The sequence below is a fragment of the Typopeltis vanoorti genome, chromosome 4 (genome assembly GCF_054136105.1).
Source record: "Typopeltis vanoorti isolate ZY-2024b chromosome 4, IOZ_Tvanoo_1.0, whole genome shotgun sequence".
Lineage (NCBI taxonomy): Eukaryota > Metazoa > Arthropoda > Arachnida > Uropygi > Thelyphonidae > Typopeltis > Typopeltis vanoorti.
The window spans coordinates 79,419,917-79,440,486 of record NC_143552.1 but is presented as its reverse complement, the minus strand read 5'-3'; the positions used below and the strand labels follow the sequence as shown (position 1 = coordinate 79,440,486).

At 35.2% G+C, this 20,570-nt stretch overlaps 1 protein-coding gene across 2 annotated transcripts in view; it reads left to right on the top strand.

The window, feature by feature from the left end:
• The window catches only part of mtm (phosphatidylinositol-3-phosphate phosphatase), a 160,016-nt gene that overhangs the window by 51,555 nt on the left and 87,891 nt on the right, over window positions 1-20,570 (top strand). For both annotated transcript variants that reach the window (XM_090391293.1, XM_090391294.1), the window contains 2 exons: window positions 6,911-6,994; window positions 15,477-15,551. In XM_090391293.1, the coding sequence (XP_090247419.1) occupies window positions 6,911-6,994; window positions 15,477-15,551 (159 nt within the window). The remainder of the gene's footprint in view (window positions 1-6,910; window positions 6,995-15,476; window positions 15,552-20,570) is intronic.

Genomic DNA, 20,570 nt, shown 5'->3' with positions numbered 1-20,570 from the left:
AAAAGTGTTGTCTGTATCCCTTGAAATGGAATAAAATTGAGCATCGTGTGGTTATAAAATTCTTTGTAAAAGAAGGTTTAACACCAAAAGAAATTCATTCGAAGTTCATAAAAATTTATGGGCACTCTTCTCCTTCGTTTTCAACAATTAAGAAATGGGCTGCCGAGTTTAAACGTGGCCATACCAGCCTTGAAGATGATCCACGTGAAGGACGTCCAAAAAGTGTAACAACACCAGAAATCATTGATCAAGTGCACGATATGATATTGGTTGACCGGTGAGTCAAAGTGCATGAAATTACTGAGACTATAGGCATTTCTAAAGAACGTGTAGGATATATTTTGCATGAAGAATTGCAAATGAAAAAGCTTTATGCAAGATGGGTGCCATGCTTTCTCACAGCAGATCAAAAACGCACTTGCATGAAAATCTCTGAACAGTTCTTGGAGCGTTTTAACAGAATAAAACTGATTTCGTGTGTCGATTTATTACTATGGATGAGACTTGGATTCACCATTACACACACCAGAATCCAAACAGCAGTCAAAAGAGTGGGCAGAAGCCGGTTGTTCAGCACCAAAGAAGACAAGGTCGGTTCCATCAGCAGGAAAGGTCATGTCATCAGTATTTTGGGATGTTAAAAGCATTTTGCTTATTAATTATCTTGAAAAGGATAAAACAGTAACTCGGAAATATTATTGTGATCGTTTAACCAGACTAGACGACAACAATTCAAGAGAAAAGACCTGATTTGCAGAAGAAAAAAATCATCTTTCATTAGGACAATGCACCTGTCCACAAAGGTGTTTTGGCAATGGGAAAATTAAGGGATCTGCACTATGAATTGTTGGAACATCCACCCTATTCCCCAGATTTGGCTCCCTCTGACTCTTCTATTCTCTTCCCAAAACTAAAACTCTTCCTCACTGGTTAGCGTTTTTCTTCGAATTAAGAGGTGATTACAGCTGTAGAGGGGTATTTTGCAGATCTTACTGAGAACCTACAGGGACGGGATAATAGCACTTGATGCTGGAATAAATGTAGTTACACCCCGAGTTACGTAAGTCTAATTTGTAAATTACACACATACAATAAAATGTTCAATGGCTACTCATATCGCTGTCTTACATTAATTTTTTTGCCATTAATCAGATATTTTTCATTTTTGGGGTGATTAAAAAAAATTCAATTATAAAAAAATTTTCAATTGTATTTGAATAATATACATACTGTAAATATGAAAGTGTGAAAAATACATAATATAAAAGAATATAAAACAAACTGAAATATTCACTTTTCAATTAAAAAATGTCTTGTGATGGCTAAGTTGGCTGTCTAAGGAATGCTGTTCTGCTAGAAGTTTTACCCTTTCGATGTCGAAGCCTGAGGGTAGTCAGGATAGTCTGAGTTGTCATCTTGACTTCGCTGTGAACGGCATCTCACAAACATGTCTAGAGTAGATTGTGTGGTCACACGTTTCTTGTCCTCGTAGATAGACATTTCGGAATAGATACGTGGCCAACATTTTTGAACCGCTCAGTGTTCAGATCCATCGATTCTAATTTTGCTAATGCCATGTCTATCAAGTTAAAAAAACCTCAGCTAGTCCCTTTGTTGTAAATTTCTTTGTCTGGCAGTTCAATCGGCTTAGTATTTTCTTCGGAATTTCTGAATTCCTCCAACTGAATAAGGTTATCGTTAGTTAGCTCTTCATCATGACTCAAAAGAAGCTTGTTAATGTCATCGTTATCCACTTCAAGCTCTAATTGCTGTGCCAGTTACAGACATCTCCATCACCTGCTGTAATTCTTGTGTCAACTCAGCACCCATACCAGTCATTGTTTTCTCTCCCTTCGTGAAACGCTTAACATTATGGACCATTTCTGGGCAGAGTTTCTTCCACACAGTGTTCATTGTTGTCTGCTTGATTTCATCCCAAGCCACCCTGATGTATTTGATAGAGTTATGGATATTATAAATCTTCCAGAAATCATGTAAAGTAATGTTCTTATCGCTATCCTTGATTGCTTGGGAGAACTTACACAACAGGTAGCAGGCTTTAAAGGTCGCAATAACGTCTTGATCCATAGGTTGCAATAGTGTGGTAGTTCTAGGAGGAAGGTAAACAACTTTTACATCAGGATGAAAGTCATCCAACTCTTCTGGGTGACCGTGGACATTGTCCAAGAGGAGAAGCACTTTAAACGCGATTCCTTTCTCGGCATAATATTCCTTCACCTGGTGAACAAAGTGTTATTGAACCAGTCTCCGAACAGCGCATGTGTAACCCAAGTCTTGGTGTTGGATTTCCAGATTACAGGCAATATACTCGTATCAATGTTCTTAAAGACATGCAGTCTCTGGAAATGGTACACTCTAAGTGGTTTAAGTTTTAAGTCTCCTGAAATGTTGCCACCAATCATAACAGTGATCCGATCTTTTGTGACCTTGAATCCAAGCATAGATTTTTCTTCTTTTGCAATAAATGTCCATGTTGGCATCCTCTTCCAAAACAGAGCCGTTTCATCAACATTAAATATTTGCTCAGGCAAATATTCCCCCTCCTCAATTATTTCTGCCAGAAGTTTGAGAAATCGACTTGCCACGTCTGTATCTGCACTTGCTGCCTCACCTGTGATTTTGATGCTGTGCAGATTTGTGCATTTCTTGAATCATTCGAACCACCCAGCACTAGCTTTAAATGTACTCTCTGCATCCATGATGCTGGCCTGCTCTTTTAAATCCTTATATAAGGACATAGCCTTCTCCTGGATAATCAGTAAACTTAACAGTATCCGCTTCTGTTTCAGATCACCCAGTGAGACAACGATTTCTCCATCTCTGATATCAGGCCCAGCCTCTTCTTGGTAATAATTGTGCCCTTCAACGCTACTGCACCCCTTTCGTGCTTTCAACAATGCAGACTTTATCCTTCACTATTGTATTCGAAATAGGTCGATTTATTTCCCAAGCTATTGTTGATAGAATTTTCTCGCCTTCATACATACGAATTATTTTCAACTTTTCTTCTAAAGTAATTGCAGACCTTTGTTTTTTAGATTTATTATCGGCGTATTGAGTTTTGCGCTTGCATTCCATTTTAAGGGTAAAAAACAATGAAACTAGCAATGATAACAAGTGAGAGGCATCTACTACTGTACTGTAATAAGCTGTTAAAGACGCACTTGCACAAAGCCGCAAATGTGTTCATATGCACTAGTAGATTTATTATGTAACTGCGAATTTACGTAAGTCGTGTGTTATGTAACTCGGGGTGTAATTGTATTAGTCTTAAGGGAGATTATGTTGAAAAATAAAAATAATTTTGAAATTATAAATTTGTTTTTTCGTTGTTGGCCGAGAACTTTTCAGACCACCCTCGTAATTATACTTGCTGATAATGATTAATACTATCAATTCATCAAAACAACTTGCTCAATGTAACAGACTACCGAAAAGTTCAATGAAAACTCCATAGTAGCAGTGCCATGTTAACAAAAATTCACTATATCAAACCTGTTACAACGAACTGTGTTGGCTTGTGTCTGAATGGATAACTCCCTGCTTTGCCATCACCATTTGGGCTGGTGTAGAAAGGCTTTACAAAATTCTGAATTAACTTGCATAAATACAGCAATCCCTCGATTAATGCGCCTAATGCATTCTTTAAAACAGGCGCATTAATCGAAAATGCACTAATCAAATATAGTAACCTATGGGGAAAAAATATAATTCATTCCTCAAATTTTTTTTTTCTTCCTTAATTTTTTTTTTTTTTATAAAAGAATTGGAGTATATCTCAGGGCCTAGTTAAGAAAAACGATGAAGTTGAAAGACATTAAAACATATTCAGAATATAAATTTATTATTCTACTTCTTAAAGAATTGAGCTAACGTAATTTGGCAGGCATTCTGTTTCTTTTATTTCATACAACTGACGGTATGACCCTGTTGCCTCTTCTACTACAAATTTTACTGCTTCTCTCTCTCTCTTTTCATCAAGGTCAGCCTCTAAGCATTGCTGCTTAAAAACTTCGATTGTATGAAAAATATTTTCAAATTGTTTCTGTGAAACTTTGGGCTTGTCACTGATTAAATTTTCTTCATATTCTTCAGGATCTTATGGCTGTGCATCTAAATTTAGCAGGTCGGAATCACTCAATTTCTCAGAATGAGATTTAATCAACTTAGGTTCATTTGAAATATTTTTCGTACAATTGAAGTTTTTAAGCAGCAGTGCTTAGAGACTGACCCTAATGAAGAGAGAGAAGCAATAAAATTTGCAGTAGTAGTAGAAGAGGCAATAGGGCCGTACTGTCAGTTGTATGAAAAAAAAGAAACAGAATGCCTGCCAAATTATGTTAGCTCAATTCTTTGTTAAGAAGTAGAATAATAAATTTATATTCTGCATATGTTTAATGTCTTTCAACTTCATGGTTTTCTTTAACTAAGCACAATGTGTAAGAATGTGCTTCCAAACGGCTCGCATGTTGTTAGCAGTAATTTCGTTTAACTTTGTGACTTTATAACCAGGCTGAGATTTCTCTGGTTTGGCCAAAAAAGTCTTGGAAGGCACTCACTTCTAGAAAAGGCCAGGTTCATCGACATTAAATATTTGTTGGTCACAATAGCCCCCTTCTTCTGCAATTTTCTTCAAAATCTTTAGATAATTTGCAGCCACCTCCTTATCTGCATTTACAGCTTTGCCTATGATTAGAACATTATATAGGCTGTTTCTCTTTTGAAACGCTCAAACCACCCAGCACTAGCTAGCATGGAATTCTTCTTTTTCATCATTGATAGCCCTTTCTTTCAAGGTTGCAAAGAAACTTGATGCTTTTGATTTAATAAGGTCAGTGCCTAGTGGGATCCATTTGTTGTTACAATCTTCGAATGTAGAAATAGGAGTCTCTAATTCCATCATTATGATACTTTGATTTTGAGGGCATGGATGATGGACTTGAAGCAGCCTTACCTTTCTCTTTGTATTCAGCAGCTTTGCTTAAAATTGTTGTTATAGTTGATTCATCCATTTTTGTGTTCTTGTCCTATCTTTGCTCTGGACTAGCCTTGTTCATTTTTCTTTATTATTTCAAGTTTTTCTTCCAATGATATTACTTTCTGAATCATTTTCACACTTCCACTTTTTTGCTCACTAATTCTTTTACTCATGATTAAAGGTTGGGAGTACTTTAAAATAAAATGTAAGGAAAACAATTGCAAAGGATGCATGAGATATGATCAACAAAATACTATGTAATTAGCTGACGACATATATTTTGGCAGTAAATTTGCATAGTGTACATGGAAATAGTGTAGTACTGTATACCATTAAAAATAACTTCACAAAATGTTTTAAATCGGTAACTAAATTATTTCATACTGGTGATTTCTTAAAATGGTTAGCCATATGTATAGATAGAAACTTTTTAAAATCGGTAACATTTATTTTTAAGATGAATATAGGTGCACTAATCTAATTTTAGAGGTGCACTAATCGAATTTGTGTATAGAAAAAAAAATTATGCACTAATCGAAAATGCTAATTGGAGACGCATTAATCGAGAGATCGCTGTATTTAAAGGAACTATGAAAATGCAATACTGAGTATTTAATATGTAGTCAGTAGTTATGATTACTTTGTCCTTACGTTCCATGTTCTTGAAACTAGATGTAATGCATGTTTTTTGTCTCACTTCAACAGATTGACTACTTTGTTCATAGTGATTCAGACCACATTAAACCCAGAAAGAACTGAAGGATGTGATTAGTAGGAGAAAGGAAGCTAATTTTTGAATTAAAAATGAGGGAAATCAGAAAAGTAAATTTTTAGGGATATGAGTAGCTTTTTCAGAAACACATTTTGATATATGGAATAACTATCCATTTTCTCTTCTCAGAAGATTGCATGCTCTTGCTTGCTTATTTTATTCATATTACATAACTTGTAGTTGCTTGAAGGAATGTCAGCTCTTGTCAGTTCATATTCATGTGTAACAGATCTTTATAAATAAGCATACTACTTAGGCCCAATGGGCATCATAAATTCTAGTCTAATTACTGGCTAGATGGATGATGGGATTCCTTAGGAATTTGTTTCCGATCAAAACAATCTTCCTGTCAATGGTAAAATTTAACTTTGACATTTGCAGGAAGCTCACTTTGACAATAAAATCTGACAATTTTGTGTCTTAACAAATAAGATTAATCCAGATGAAAATTGTTGATAGGAAGTTAGTATTACATAATTAAGTTTAGATTATTATTATCATTAGCATACTGTACATATCAGGAATTTGATTGAGGAGGAAGGAAGCTCCCCATGAGGATCATACTGTTACAATAGAGAACTGTTACATTTAATAAATTTATAAAGCTTTTAATTAATGTTTATCCCATTATTATTGCAGTAATTCTGCATCAACGTGTCATCTTAAAATTTGCATTCAAATACTATTTCATTCTGGTTATTCACTGAAGCATTTTTGAATCAATCTACAGCAATACCCCCCCCCCCTCTTTTCCCCTGACACACATTGTTTGCCATTAACCATTAATGCTTTCTGATTTCAGACTTGAATAAACACACAGTACAAATCAAGTGGGTATGCATCATCCAGGACTAGAATTATTTCTATTTGTCCAGTTGTGCTTTCCATTACTTGTAATTCAGTAACTGATAATATTTTGCAAAATTGTTATTAACTAAGATGACTTTCTTTTACTTCTTTAAATAGAAAAGAAGTAAAAGAAATGTTCTGTGGGACTATGTATACAAATAAGTCTACTTTTTAGTTATATATTTTCACATACCATTTAAAATTGACCCGATGTATGTAAATTGTTTCAAATAATTTTTATTACATACTAATTTTATTTTCTATTCAAATGTCATATTTTTAAATTTCAGAATTTATTTGCATTTGAATATCAAGAAACGTATCATGTAAATGGATGGACAGTAGCTGAACCAATTGCAGAATATAAGAGGCAGGTATGTTATGGTGCTATTATTTATTTGCTACAAAAAAAAAGGTCCAAAAATCCAGTCTTTGACATGATTGCTGCTTTTGTACAGGAAATGAAGCACTATGCATTTTACACACACTGCAAAGTTTAAAAACATTTTATTTCAAATTTTTTCTAAAAAATCTAGGATGTAATTTACATAATTTATAACAATTTTACTCATTACTTATATATTCAGTTTGCCATTTATAAGTAGTAAGAATGAAGTTTCATAAACTGTACTACTTGAATCTAATACAAGAGAATCGATTGAACTTTGGTGATCCATTTGCAGATATTATATACAGTTTCCTCCCTGGTTACTTAATGTGGGTAGATGGTTTTCTCCCCTCAGATTTTCCTACCTATGCCAGAGTACCCAAGGCTATGTTTTCATCTGGTCTCTTCCTGCTATACATAAATGACTTTCTCTCATGCACTACAGATCTAAGTGGAATGGAGTAGAGATAACAGTCAACTCCATTCCTATTCTCCGTTTGATAAATCTTGTAATTTGTATTCATTCAGTTGTTAAAATCTTCCATATCAGTGCCTTATACGTTCGCATGAGGATATGTCTTGTGCATCAGGTAGGAACTTGCTTAGCGTACATCCTGTATCAGCCAAGTGCATTTTTACAAAGTGTTCACTATATGTGGTATGCTGGTTTAAATTTTTCAATAGCATTTTATTTGTAAAATTAATATTTGAATAATACAGAAAATCTCAAATGTATTTCTGATTTTAAGTTATATTAATAGCTTGTACTATAACTTGTAATATTATTAAGCTGTCAAGGTATACAATGCAGTGCTGTTTATTAGTTATTTATATTTTGCAATTCTCTTTCCTTCTCTTTTTAATGCTCATCATAAATGTGAATTAGCATATCTAGATGGATGACATGCAATTTGTTCTATCCCACTACAACTTATTGGACACACATAATACCACAACTACAAATTATTAGTAATTCATTTGCCTCTAATGATGTATCTATTCACACCTATTCTTTACCTAGCTTATATTGCCACTCGTTTTCATATGACTTATGTCATTTCGCATATTTATACCTTTTAGTAATTTAATTATACTAACTAGATACATCAATCCTCTTAATTATTGGTTTCTAATATATCTCACCCTCCCCCCTAAAAAAAAAATGCTGTTTTGGTTTCAATTGAAGCATATGCCTTACCCCAAGATCAAGTACAGCATGAGATGATTTATTGCAGCCCAGCATAAATGTGTTAAAATCTGATTTACCATTCTTCAGGAGTGAGGACAACCTGGTGAAGTTTAGTGCCAGCAGAATCCTTACTTTTGATAAGGCCCATATTTGCAGATAAGATCAGATTTCTCTTTTCAAGCTGACTTATACTCCAGCCTTTTGTAACCATTGCCTCTTCAGTTTCCAGAAAAATGTGTTCTTTTGTTCTTTTCCCCTGAAGACATTATTTCTCACCTATGCAACTCCTAATGGAAACTTGGAAATGTGTTTCCACATTTACAGGTAATGCTTCAGAAATCTTGCTATAATGCTTGATACTAACTAGAAGAGGGTACTCAGCTTAATGACCCCCTTCCCTCCTCACATTTTACTTTACTGTATTTACTCGAATATAACTTGCACTTTTTTCTTCGAAATTAAAGTTAAAAAATCGTGGTGTGAGATATATGCGTGGATTTTCAGAAACTAAAGTTTTTCAGAAAAAAAACTAAATTGACATTTATAATTAAATCCTCAGTATTCATTATAATTTATTGCTCATATTATTTATAAAATGAATGCATTTAAATGTTAATTATCAACGTTATTTTACGCGATTGACTGCTCACCTTCATCACACAATATATTTGAATCGTTTAGCGACAATGCCTCTGTAATTAAATTAATTATTTCTGGTGAATTCATGTCCCAAGCTCTCAAAATCCAGTTACACAACAGTGTAACTGCTCACCTTCATCACAAAATATATTTGAATCTTTTAGCGACAATGCTTCTGTAATTAAATTAATTATTTCTGATGAATTCATGTCCTTAGCTCTCAAAACCCAGTTACACAACAGTTCTAATGATGGTCTCTTAATCTTAATCTGCCCCCATGCAATCCAAGATCGAGAAGTCAATGCCTTCAATCCCACATTTCCTCTACTGGTTGCTTCCATTTCTATGCATATGATTGGTGTGGTATTGACAGAAGATCATGCGACTCAACGACAAAGGCAGGCCGACGATTGTTGAGATGAAATGCTGATTCTTTTCAACCATATTCCAAAATATCTGAAACTGCCATTACAACATTCACTATCTATTTCTTAAAGTTTTAAACTTTTTTCGTGTGTGCAAACTATATGCAAAACTTTTTAATTCCTTTTTTTTGTAAAGTAAAATCAGGGGTGCGAGGTATACATGAGGGTGAGATATTCGAGTAAATACAGTAATTACTTTCTCATCAACATTCTATTTTGCCTTATGCTTCCTCTTCTCTAGGTTTTTCCTGAACAGTGTACTTCTGAAATGGTCATCATTCCTCAACTTCCCTTTAAATCTCTTTATATGATGGTGGGGAAAAATGAAGTTTAAAAATAAGAACCAGACAGAAACTGAGTGATAAACTATGTAATTCGATATCGTCAGATACGTGCTTGATAATCAAGGAACAGAACTAATAGTGGACTGAAGATGCTGAAGTGGTAGTCTTAGAAAAGAAGAAATATTGAAAATTACTGGCAAGTAACGTGTATCCTGAGAGAATACACAGAAAAATGTAAAGAAAAATAGCAGAAATCATGGAATATTTTGGACATATATCACAAAAATGGCAGTGTTCTGGAGGTGGCCATTATAGCCAGTGGCCACAATACCCTTCCCTCCCCTCCCAAAAAAATATTAAAACTTTGTAACCATAACCTCCCTTTTCTCACTTGCACCATTCCATATATCCCAGGCACATCTGAAAAATTAACAAAAATCCCAAAGGAAATACATCATTATAACCACTTGCAGACCACATAAAAAATTGGCATCTCTTATCTGCTCCAGTAAAGACAAGCAACATTCCCAAGACCTACAAGGTGCCTTGCAGTTGCAGACTATCCAACTATGGCCAAACAGGCAGGACAACCAATATCAGAATTTCTGAACACAAGGACTACATCTGGTTCCACCATTACAGCCAGTCAGGACTTGCTGACCATGCTTGGACACCTGCAACAGGATATGCTGGAAGAAGGCCACTCTATTACATTGTAGCAAATACAAATACAGCCCTGAAAAACTTTCCAAACCTCAACAAATTTGGGTGCATGAGACCACCTCAAATTTGGGAAGCACTCATCCTCAGATCTTCAGCCTAACAGCCAAGACCATCCAGTCTAGCCCACTAAGGAATGCCATTTAGCATTCCTTAGTGGGCCTGACTTTGGTTGCCTTTCTTCAGCCTTGTTTGCTCAGTTTAGTGCCTGCTTGCACATATCATTGTTTTTTGTGATCCCTGATGATCATAAATGTATCAGCAATGTAATGTTGCCAAAATATAGGAAAGTATTAATTAAAATTATTATAATTAATATTTTAATATATGTTATTTCCTTTCTTCAGCCTTATTTGCTCAATTTATGGCCTTGCCTACTCCCCGTATACGGGAATAAAAAGGTGTTAGCTGATTAATTAATTTAATGTTATTTCCTGAAAAATAATAGGTATGTATTTCTTTGAGTTGTTAATATCAGGGTAATAATCACACACACACACGACTGCAGGTTCCGTAGCAAATTGATGTATGTGTGCATCAGTTAAGTGAGAAGGAATCGGATCTTTTTGAAGTGCTGAGGTTGTAGACTTTGTGGCGAAGCCTGTTCCAGAAAACAGAAGTCCAATCCATTTACAGTTCAACTGTAAATGGATTGGACGGCTGCTTCATTCTATTGTAAGTCTAGTACAAATGGGGAAATGATGGATTCCAGTTCTGCTGAAAAGTACTTGGTGAAGTATTCTGTAGAAAACACAATAAGGAAACAGACTATCTTCAAGAGTATGAGTGGCTGTATCTCAGAGGGATTATCCTTTAGTCAAATTATCCTCTTTTAGGCAGTATCAAGAATTTTTAGAGAGGTATTTGGCAGCATCCCAAACATGAAAGTAGTATTCTAAGGTTGGCTAAATTTGGGATTTGTACAGGGTTAGTAGCTGGACAGGTGAAAAGTGATATCTTTGAATGAAAAAGATTACAAAGGCTGAGAATGCCATAGAAATGATTATGCCAGGAAAGGTTAGAGATAAATATTTGTAAGTCCTAGAGAGAGAGAGAGAGATAGTGTTGACTCCTTTCTTTTAGGCTTACACGGTGATCCGAATGCTTTTTTGAAAATTATGGAGACAACTACCGTGTTTGAATAAAAACTTTAGTTTAATATAACTAAAATCTACATTCGACGTTACGACCTTTATGTCATCTTCTGGAGCATACAACTATACACAGGAAACAAGCTACACTACAATCAAACTGGTTTGTTAAAGACACTGACCAACCGCTACAACAATTGTTGGCCTGACCTCTGGTGGGAAAATAAAATAAAATAATAATAAAAATTATACATCAACGCAACTAATAAGAGTCCTATTATTAGTTATCTGTTGGTTGTAGAAATACGTTGGGCACAACAACAAGTATCTATCTGTATACATATATCAACATCATGTACACATTCCAGCCAGTTGGTATGGAATGGTTTCTAATACTAGCTGAGGATTGGCCTAGAGTCCTGACTTATGCTGGATCTTATATATTAGGTAGGCTGAATGTGTGCCATCCAGATCCTTGGAATTTTCATGCCATCTTTGTTGTTGATATTTGGGTGGTTTATCAGGATTTTGCAGGCTTCCTTAAATTTCCTTTCGTACCAGGTTTTTGTGCAGTGTAAAGAGCAGGTGCTTTTCCAGTTGATTTGGTGTAAAGTGTTGAGTGCATGGTCTGAGAGGCCTGCTTCACCATAATGGTTATATTTAATGTGTCTAATGTGTTCTTTCTTGTGTATAGGGATTGTCCGTCCTGTTTCACCAATGTACGGTAAGTTACAGGTGCAGCGGATGCAATAGACTACAGGATGTGCTAATGGGAGGAGAGGATCCTTAGAGGAGTTAAGTTTAGTGGGTGGTTTAAAGGTGGCATTGAGGTTATAATGTTGTAGGATTCTGTTGATTTTTTCCAATAACCCTTTAATGTATGGGATGGCTATGGTTTTACTGTAATCTAGATTCGTTTTTGTTGAGTTTTATGGAGTATTTTATTAACAGTATTTTTGTTATAGCCATTATTTATGAATGTGTCACTGATGATTTTTAGTTCTTGTTTCAGGGCTTGCTGGTTAGAGCAAATTGTTGTAGCTCTGTTTTTAAGGGTGTTAACGACTCCATATTTTTGTGATGGGTGGTGGTATGAATTAGCGTGTATATATTGGCCAGTGTGTGTCAGTTTTCGGTAGACCGTGAAGGATAGACTGCCTGAAGGAAGACGTGTGACTAGTGTGTCTAGGAATGGGAGCGAATTTTGGTTTTCGATTTCAATGGTAAATCGTATGCGTTCGTGTCGTTTGTTCAGGTGGCTAAGGAATGTGTTTAGCGTTTGTCGCCTGTGCGGCCAGATTGCGAACACGTCGTCAACCACATTGAAAGAGGCATCAGGTCCCTACCTAACAATTTAGCAGGTAAAATACGACTAGAAACTAGTAATGTCCTGAACACTAAGAAAACCATACAGAACAACCTCACAAAAACAGAATTAGCAGCAATTAAATCATTAAAAGCCAAACAAAACATAATAACGAAAGCGGATAAAGGCAATGCCACTGTTGTCCTTGACAGGTCATACGTACTTCCAATTAATCAACTAGTAGCCAATAACAACACATATAATATGGTAAATTATAACCCAACATAAAGGATAAAGGATAAAACTGAGAAACTACTCAAGTCCGTCACTTCTTGGCCACCAGACACGGTTAAAAAACACAAACCCCACTATGCCCCCCCCCCCCCCCCAGAATATATGGGATTCCGAAAATACACAAACAAAATGTGCCTCTTCGACCAATCGTGGAAGGAATAGATAGTCCCAATTACCACTTAGCCAAGAAATTAGCAGCAACACTCAAGGAGTTGGTAGGTCATTCCCCCCCTCCTACATAAAAAACACACAACAAAATTAAAAACATAACACTCAACAAAGACGACTTATTAGTCAGTTTTGACGTTTCTGCCCTTTTCACTAATGTCCCTATCAATGACACAATTCTCCTACTACAGAACAAATTTCTGCCCGACGTGACAGCCCTCTTTGCCCATGTACTACAGTCCGGTTACTTCGTGTGGCAAAACAAATTCTACCTATAAAAAAGAAGGTACAGCCATGGGCTCACCACTATCCCCCCCCAATCGCTAACTTCTACATGGAAACCTTTGAGCAAAGGGCTCTTGATTCCGCCACGCTAAGACCGACAGTCTGGCTTAGATACGTTGATGACGTTCGCGATCTGACTGCACGGGCGACAAACGCTAAACACATTCCTTAGCCACCTGAACAAACGACACGAACGCATACGATTTACCATCAAAATCGAAAACCAAAATTCACTCCCTTCCTAGACACACTAGTCACATGTCTCCCTTCAGGCAGTCTATCCTTCACGGTCTACCGAAAACTGACATACACTGGCCAATACATACATGCTAATTCATACCACCACCCATCACAAAAATATGGAGTCGTTAACACCCTTAAAAACAGAGCTACAACAATTTGCTCTAACCAGCAAGCCCTGAAACAATAACTAAAAATCATCAGCGACACATTCATAAATAATGGCTATAACAAAAATACTGTTAATAAAATACTCCATAAAACTACAACAAAAACGAATCTAGATTACAGTAAAACCATAGCCATCCCATACATTAAAGGGTTATCGGAAAAAATCAACTCTTACAACATTATAACCTCAATGCCACCTTTAAACCACCCACTAAACTTAAAACCATATTCAACTCCTCTAAGGATCCTCTCCTCCCATTAGCACATCCTGTAGTCTATTGCATCCGCTGCACCTGTAACTTACCATACATTGGTGAAACAGGACGGACAATCCCTATACACAAGAAAGAACACATTAGACACATTAAATATAACCATTATGGTGAAGCAGGCCTCTCAGACCATGCACTCAACACTTTACACCAAATCAACTGGAAAAGCACCTGCTCTTTACACTGCACAAAAACCTGGTACGAAAGGAAATTTAAGGAAGCCTGCGAAATCCTGATAAACCACCCAAATATCAACAACAAAGATGGCATGAAAATTCCAAGGATCTGGATGGCACACATTCAGCATAAGTCAGGACTCTAGGCCAATCCTCAGCTAGTATTAGAAACCATTCCATACCAACTGGCTGGAATGTGTACATGATGTTAATATATGTATATAGATAGATACTTATTGTTGTGCCCAATGTATTTCTACAACCAACAGATAACTAATAATAGGACTCTTATTAGTTGCGTTGATGTATAATTTTTATTATTATTTTATTTTATTTTCCCACCAGAGGTCAGGCCAACAATTGTTGTAGCGGTTGGTCAGTGTCTTTAACAAACCAGTTTGATTGTAGTGTAGCTTGTTTCCTGTGTATAGTTGTATGCTCCAGAAGATGACATAAAGGTCGAAACGTCGAATGTAGATTTTAGTTATATTAAACTAAAGTTTTTATTCAAACACGGTAGTTGTCTCCATAATTTTCAAAAATGTATAGTGTTGACTGTTGAGCCAACTTATCAGAGGAAAAGACATCATTACTGTCAGCTGTACTATGGAAGCACTATGTTGGCTTAATTCATTTTTAAACACTTTCCAATGAATGGTACTAGTTTCTCATTGGTTGGAGGCTGCTTGGTTGACAGTTATGCACTGTAGTTGTAATTGGTATCTTTGCTGTGTTTTCCATTATACTTTTCTGTTAAGTCTATCCAGACTGCAGACATTAAATCGAAAAAATATTCTGCAATTCCTAGAGGAATTAAAATTGTTGCTATCTTCGATTGTCAGAGTACTTGTTCTAGTATTCAGTTAAACAAGACAGCTTGTGGTGTGTATAAGTATTTTGTGTAGTATAGTATATATACTATACAGAATAATTATTTATTTGAAATGAACCTTAAAATTCTGAAAATAAAATTACTATTTGAAATTAATGCAACGCTAATAATCATTTCTGTTGAATTAATACATAATAACTTATTGCATTTTAATGTTTGTACATTCGGTTACATATTTCCATTTCTGATAAAAAAAAAAATAAAAAAAAGTAATATAAAATGATAATTTGGTTTCTAAACCAACTTAGTTTGTCTTATTAAAAAGATATATGTATTATATATATAGCCAATTATAAATTTCTTCAAAATTTTGTAGGGTTTACCAACAGAAAGCTGGAAGATTACAAAAATTAATGAAAATTATGAGCTCTGTGATACGTATCCTGCAGTTGTAAGTGTGTATTTATTTTATTTCATCTGGTTTCATTTCCACTGAAACAGTATATTTATTTATTTATTTATTGAAAAATCTAGGTGATAATTCATTTTATAAAGTTCTTTTGTGTTTTTTTTTTTGTGCGTGTTTAATTTCAAAAGTAGAAACTTTTGAAAGTTAAACAGATCTGCTTTTTTTAAGGTATGCATTTTAGTGGGGAGTTAACTGTAGAACAGTGGCAGCTCATAGTCTGCAGCACCCCTAAGGAAAAATTGAAAAAATTAAATTTTGTTTGTGTTTATAAATAATAACAATCCTTACAATATTATATAAATGCAATACAACATGTTAAAGGTTACATCTTATGTTTTGACATTGATTGAATAATTAATAATTGGAATTGTTCAATTAATGCTTTAGATTATGGAACAAATGCACTGCGATCTAACGCAGTGTTGGAATTATCACATTCAGCCAATTGCAACTAGACTCGCCGATATTCGTTTGTGCTTGTGATTGCACGTTACAAGTGATTCCGACACTGCTCGTTTGGGCAGTGTCGATTACAGATAAATCGTATGCTTGCACGTGTTGTTTTTGTGAGATATGAAACTTTTATTATTGGTGCATGTTCGTGGTGAGGGTGAACTGTTTTTTGTAAATCTTATTTTATTTTGTTAAAATAACATATAATTATTTATTTATTATAGATACAAGGCTGAATTATGACGAATGTCACTGTTGAAAATATGAAAAGAATTATATTTTTTCAATTATCGTTACACGAAACAAATTCACTGCAATCTAATGCAGTGTCAGAATCATCGCGTTTGGCCAATTGTAGCTAGACTCGCCGATGTTCGTTTGCACTTGTCATTGCACGTTACAAGTGATTCCAACACTGCTTGTTTGGGCAGTGTCGGAATCGCTTATAACGCACACATGTATGCATGTGCGCGTTATTTCTGTGAGATACGAAACTTTTATTATTGGTATTTGTTCATGATAAGGGTGAAATATTTTTAATAAAGCGATTTTTTAATATATAAATTTATCTAGTAATAAATTGGTTACTGATTAGGAAAATAATTTTTTTTTTTTTTTTGTATATGCAGCACCCCCACTTAAAATTTTCACTGGCCGCCACTGCTGTAGAATGAACTAATCAAGTGATTTCACATAATATTAATGTAAAGCAACAGATGCGTATAGTTCAGAATCCTTTTAGGTGATATATTTCAGAACTTTGTTGTAATGAACATAGATACCCCCTAAAGACCTGAGTTTTCTAGAAATGAATTTCCTATAGTTTTTTTTGGGGGGAGGTGTGGAGGTCATTCTATTATTTATCCCTAAAATCTTTCTCTCAAAGTCTAAAAAAATTTGTTCTGCCACTGTCTGACTTCAGCTTCCACTGGTTTGTCTGTAGCCCTCAACTCCAGCCATCAAAAAAATTTAACCCCCAGGATAACGTCAAAATCTGAAGATACTTTCTTCAGTTCTATGCATCAAAAAACAAAAATGATTTGCATTTCAGTGACTTCTTGTTACATTTTTGGCCTCTAATTGTTTACATCTCACGAGTCTACTAATAATTTGCAATTCTTTCATCAAATTCCCGATATGAGGGGGTATCTGGAAAGTTCTGTGATAACACTTAGAACAAAAATGATACTAAAGCAACTGATATAACCACTAGAAAGACCATACTAATAGGAGAGTTATGAAGGTTACTTATGTTCTTATCTTCTTATGTTTTTTCTTGTGGTTATATCAGTTGCTTTAATATCATTTTTGTTCTAAGTGTTATCAGAACTTTCCAGATCCTCCATCCTTCTCTGGGGTATACGGGATACTGTGATAGTACTACATGATGAAGTTCATTATTGATAACAATTATTACTGTTATGAAGTTTACTATCAAAAATTTTCTTCTAAATTAATGTTATTAGTCAGGACTCCAGTATTGTCAGATCTTATATTTCTTCTAATGTGTTTCTAACCACATCAATCCACCTAGATCTTGGTCTTCCTCTTGGTTTTTTCCTGTCATGAAATAAATGTTATTCTAACCTTTCCTCTATCATTCTCTTAAGTGACCGTATCACTTTTTGAATAACCCTGCTCACACATTCTTGAATGCTAACAATGTCAAGTTTCTAATTTCTTCATTTTTAATTCATTTCTGTCATAAGACCATATCTATTCACTTCCAAAAGTTTTCTTAAAACTCTCATGTTATTTTGTAACTCAGATCTCAGATTAATAAGTCACAGTTTGTTTGAACACTGTCTTGTATATTATTAATTGATGTTTAAGCTACTTTTTTTTTCTTATTGCCTATAAATTTATTTAGGTGGCTCCCATCACACCAACGTTGCTTATTTTATTGTCTATTTAATTTACTTTGCATCTTCACTAAAATTGTGGGCCTAAATAGCTAAAATATTTTATTTGTTCTGTTCTGTAGGTTCTCCACTGGGAATGCAGTTGATGAAAACCCATATTCCTCCCTATTTCGTACTCAGTCTATATGAAGGTGAAAAGATGTGTTTCCCCCCAAAACAGGCATACCAGTCAGAATAAAACACAATTTACACAGATATAACACACTAGTCAATCTAGTTTTGCTACAGCAGCTGTAATTCCAAAATAACTAGCCAGCTTATTCATATTTTTTACTGCTGATTTTCATGGTCAGTCTGTAACAGCAATTATTCATTTAGAGTTATAGAATCCTGAAGACTTGCTTTGGATTTTAGGAATATAAAATCATCTGCATAAGGGCTAAGTTGAATATCTCCAAATTTGCTATGAGATTTAATATAAGTTCTTTCATAATGTTATTCACATAGATCAGATGGATATAGGGTGTTCCCCATGTTCTGCATTTGATTTTACATCCAACTTTTCTACATGATATCTCTTCAGTTGACTGCTCGCTTGCAACTTAGAGTATGCATTGCTTTGTATAATGTTCTGTCCACCCCATATAATTGTAGCACTTTATCATACATTTTTTATAGACTCCTAAACTGAAACACAGATCCTTGTTTTATTCCTATTTTCCCCAATTCTTTGTCTTAAAGTGAAAATCTGATCATGGTAACTTTTCCTTGGCCTGAACTTGGCTTATTCTTCACCAAGTTTCTCCTCCACAATTTTTTTTTTTGGAACACAACTAATGTTCTCACTAGTAATATCAGAGATCTAATCCATCTCGAATTCTACCCTCTGACCTGGCCTTCTGAATTATGTGACGTGGCCACTAAAAAATTTTTATTCTTCCATTTTTGAGCATATCTGGTCAAATATCTGCTCCAGCTGCCCTTTTAAAATTTCAGGGTTCTGATGTATTTTCTACCTCAAGTGCATTCCTTTTGATATTTCTGTCACTGCTTTTTTAAATGATATTTCAAAGTAATTTCTCCAAATAATCAAAATATCTGTATCTTCACTTTCTATGTTGTCTTTATCATCTCAGATTTATTTGATGTCTCCATTTCTAAGCTTTTTCAATAACTTCTGGAAAATTTTGCCATATCCCTGATTTTTATCTTCTGTATTCTTACCATAGTTTATTGTTGACTTTAGTTTAACTTCCCTCAGCTTTCTTACATTATCTCTGGATTATCTCAGGACATCTGACCTGCTTTTAATATTATTGCATGGGCACGTCCATGGAGTCCTAAGACTCATTGTGAGAGACCAAACTATCAACACTATCTATTGTACTACCTCTCCTTGAAAACTTTAACAGACAAAGCACTCACAACTGACTCAGGCAACCCATTCCATTCATTCACCACTCTTAAAGCAAAACATTTAGTCTTCACCCCTTGCTGACCACACTCTTGCCCAACTTACAAGGATGACCTCTTGTTCTGTCCCCTTGAGTCGAGTGCTGAATTTCCTCTGTATTAATCCTATAAAATCCTTTAAGTAACTTAAATGTTTCTATGATATCCACCCTTTTTTCACCCATCAACCAACTTCTGCAATCTCCAAACTCTCAATCTGTCCTCATGGGGAGCATTTCACAGACTGCTCACCATCTTGGTTACTCACCTCTGGATCCTCTCCACTACTTCCTCATCCCTGAGAAACACAGGTGACTAGACCTGAGCACAGTAATGCAGATGTGATCATATCAAGGCTTTATAAAGAGGAATGATAACTCCCTTATCTCTTCATTAACCAAGTAACACTGTTAGCTACCCTGGCTACTTTAGAAATATGCCCTCTAAACTTCAACTCTCTCTCTACTACTACCTCCAAATACCTAGCTTTATCAGTTTCTCTGAGTTCAGTTCCCTCAGTGTGGTACCCAGCTTGTAATCTTTGTATCTCAAAAATGTATAATTTTCCACTTTTCCACATTAATTTGGCATCCATTATGTTTTGCCCATACTGTCAGCCTGTTTAAATCATCTTGCAAGCTCTCTGCATCACTTGGTTAACTATTATGCTACCCAACTTTGCATCATCAGCAAAACAACTGAATATTTCCCTTCAAATTATTTCCTGTGTCATTTATGCACAAATTAAACAGCATTAGTCCAAGCACGGAGCCCTACTGCACAACACCAGTCGCTTGGATTCTATTTCTTCATGTACTACTTTTTGGTATCTGTCGATCAGCTGCTCTTGATATTCGAAGTCATGACATCAGATACCTGCTATTGAAGAGAACTAATTTGAACATCTGTCTTCCCATGGAAATAGGAAGACAGTTGAAAGGATCCAGCAGCAGATAATCAAGATATCTTGATTATCTGCTGCTGTAGAATTGTGCATATGAGGGTAGACTGAGGGGATGGGGACAGAGTTTGAGAAATAGATGAAAGAGAGAAGTTATAATAGATAAAAGTTGGCAGGAGGACCTTACAACATAGATACAAGTCAGATTTTTATTGCAAGGTATGGACAGAGAAGAAGAACTAAGGGTCATCCCTGGAAACTGGTGTGGCCAGGAAGCATGTAAGGTTCAGGCTGTTATGGCATGTGGCAAGTATATGGAATTGGCTACTAATG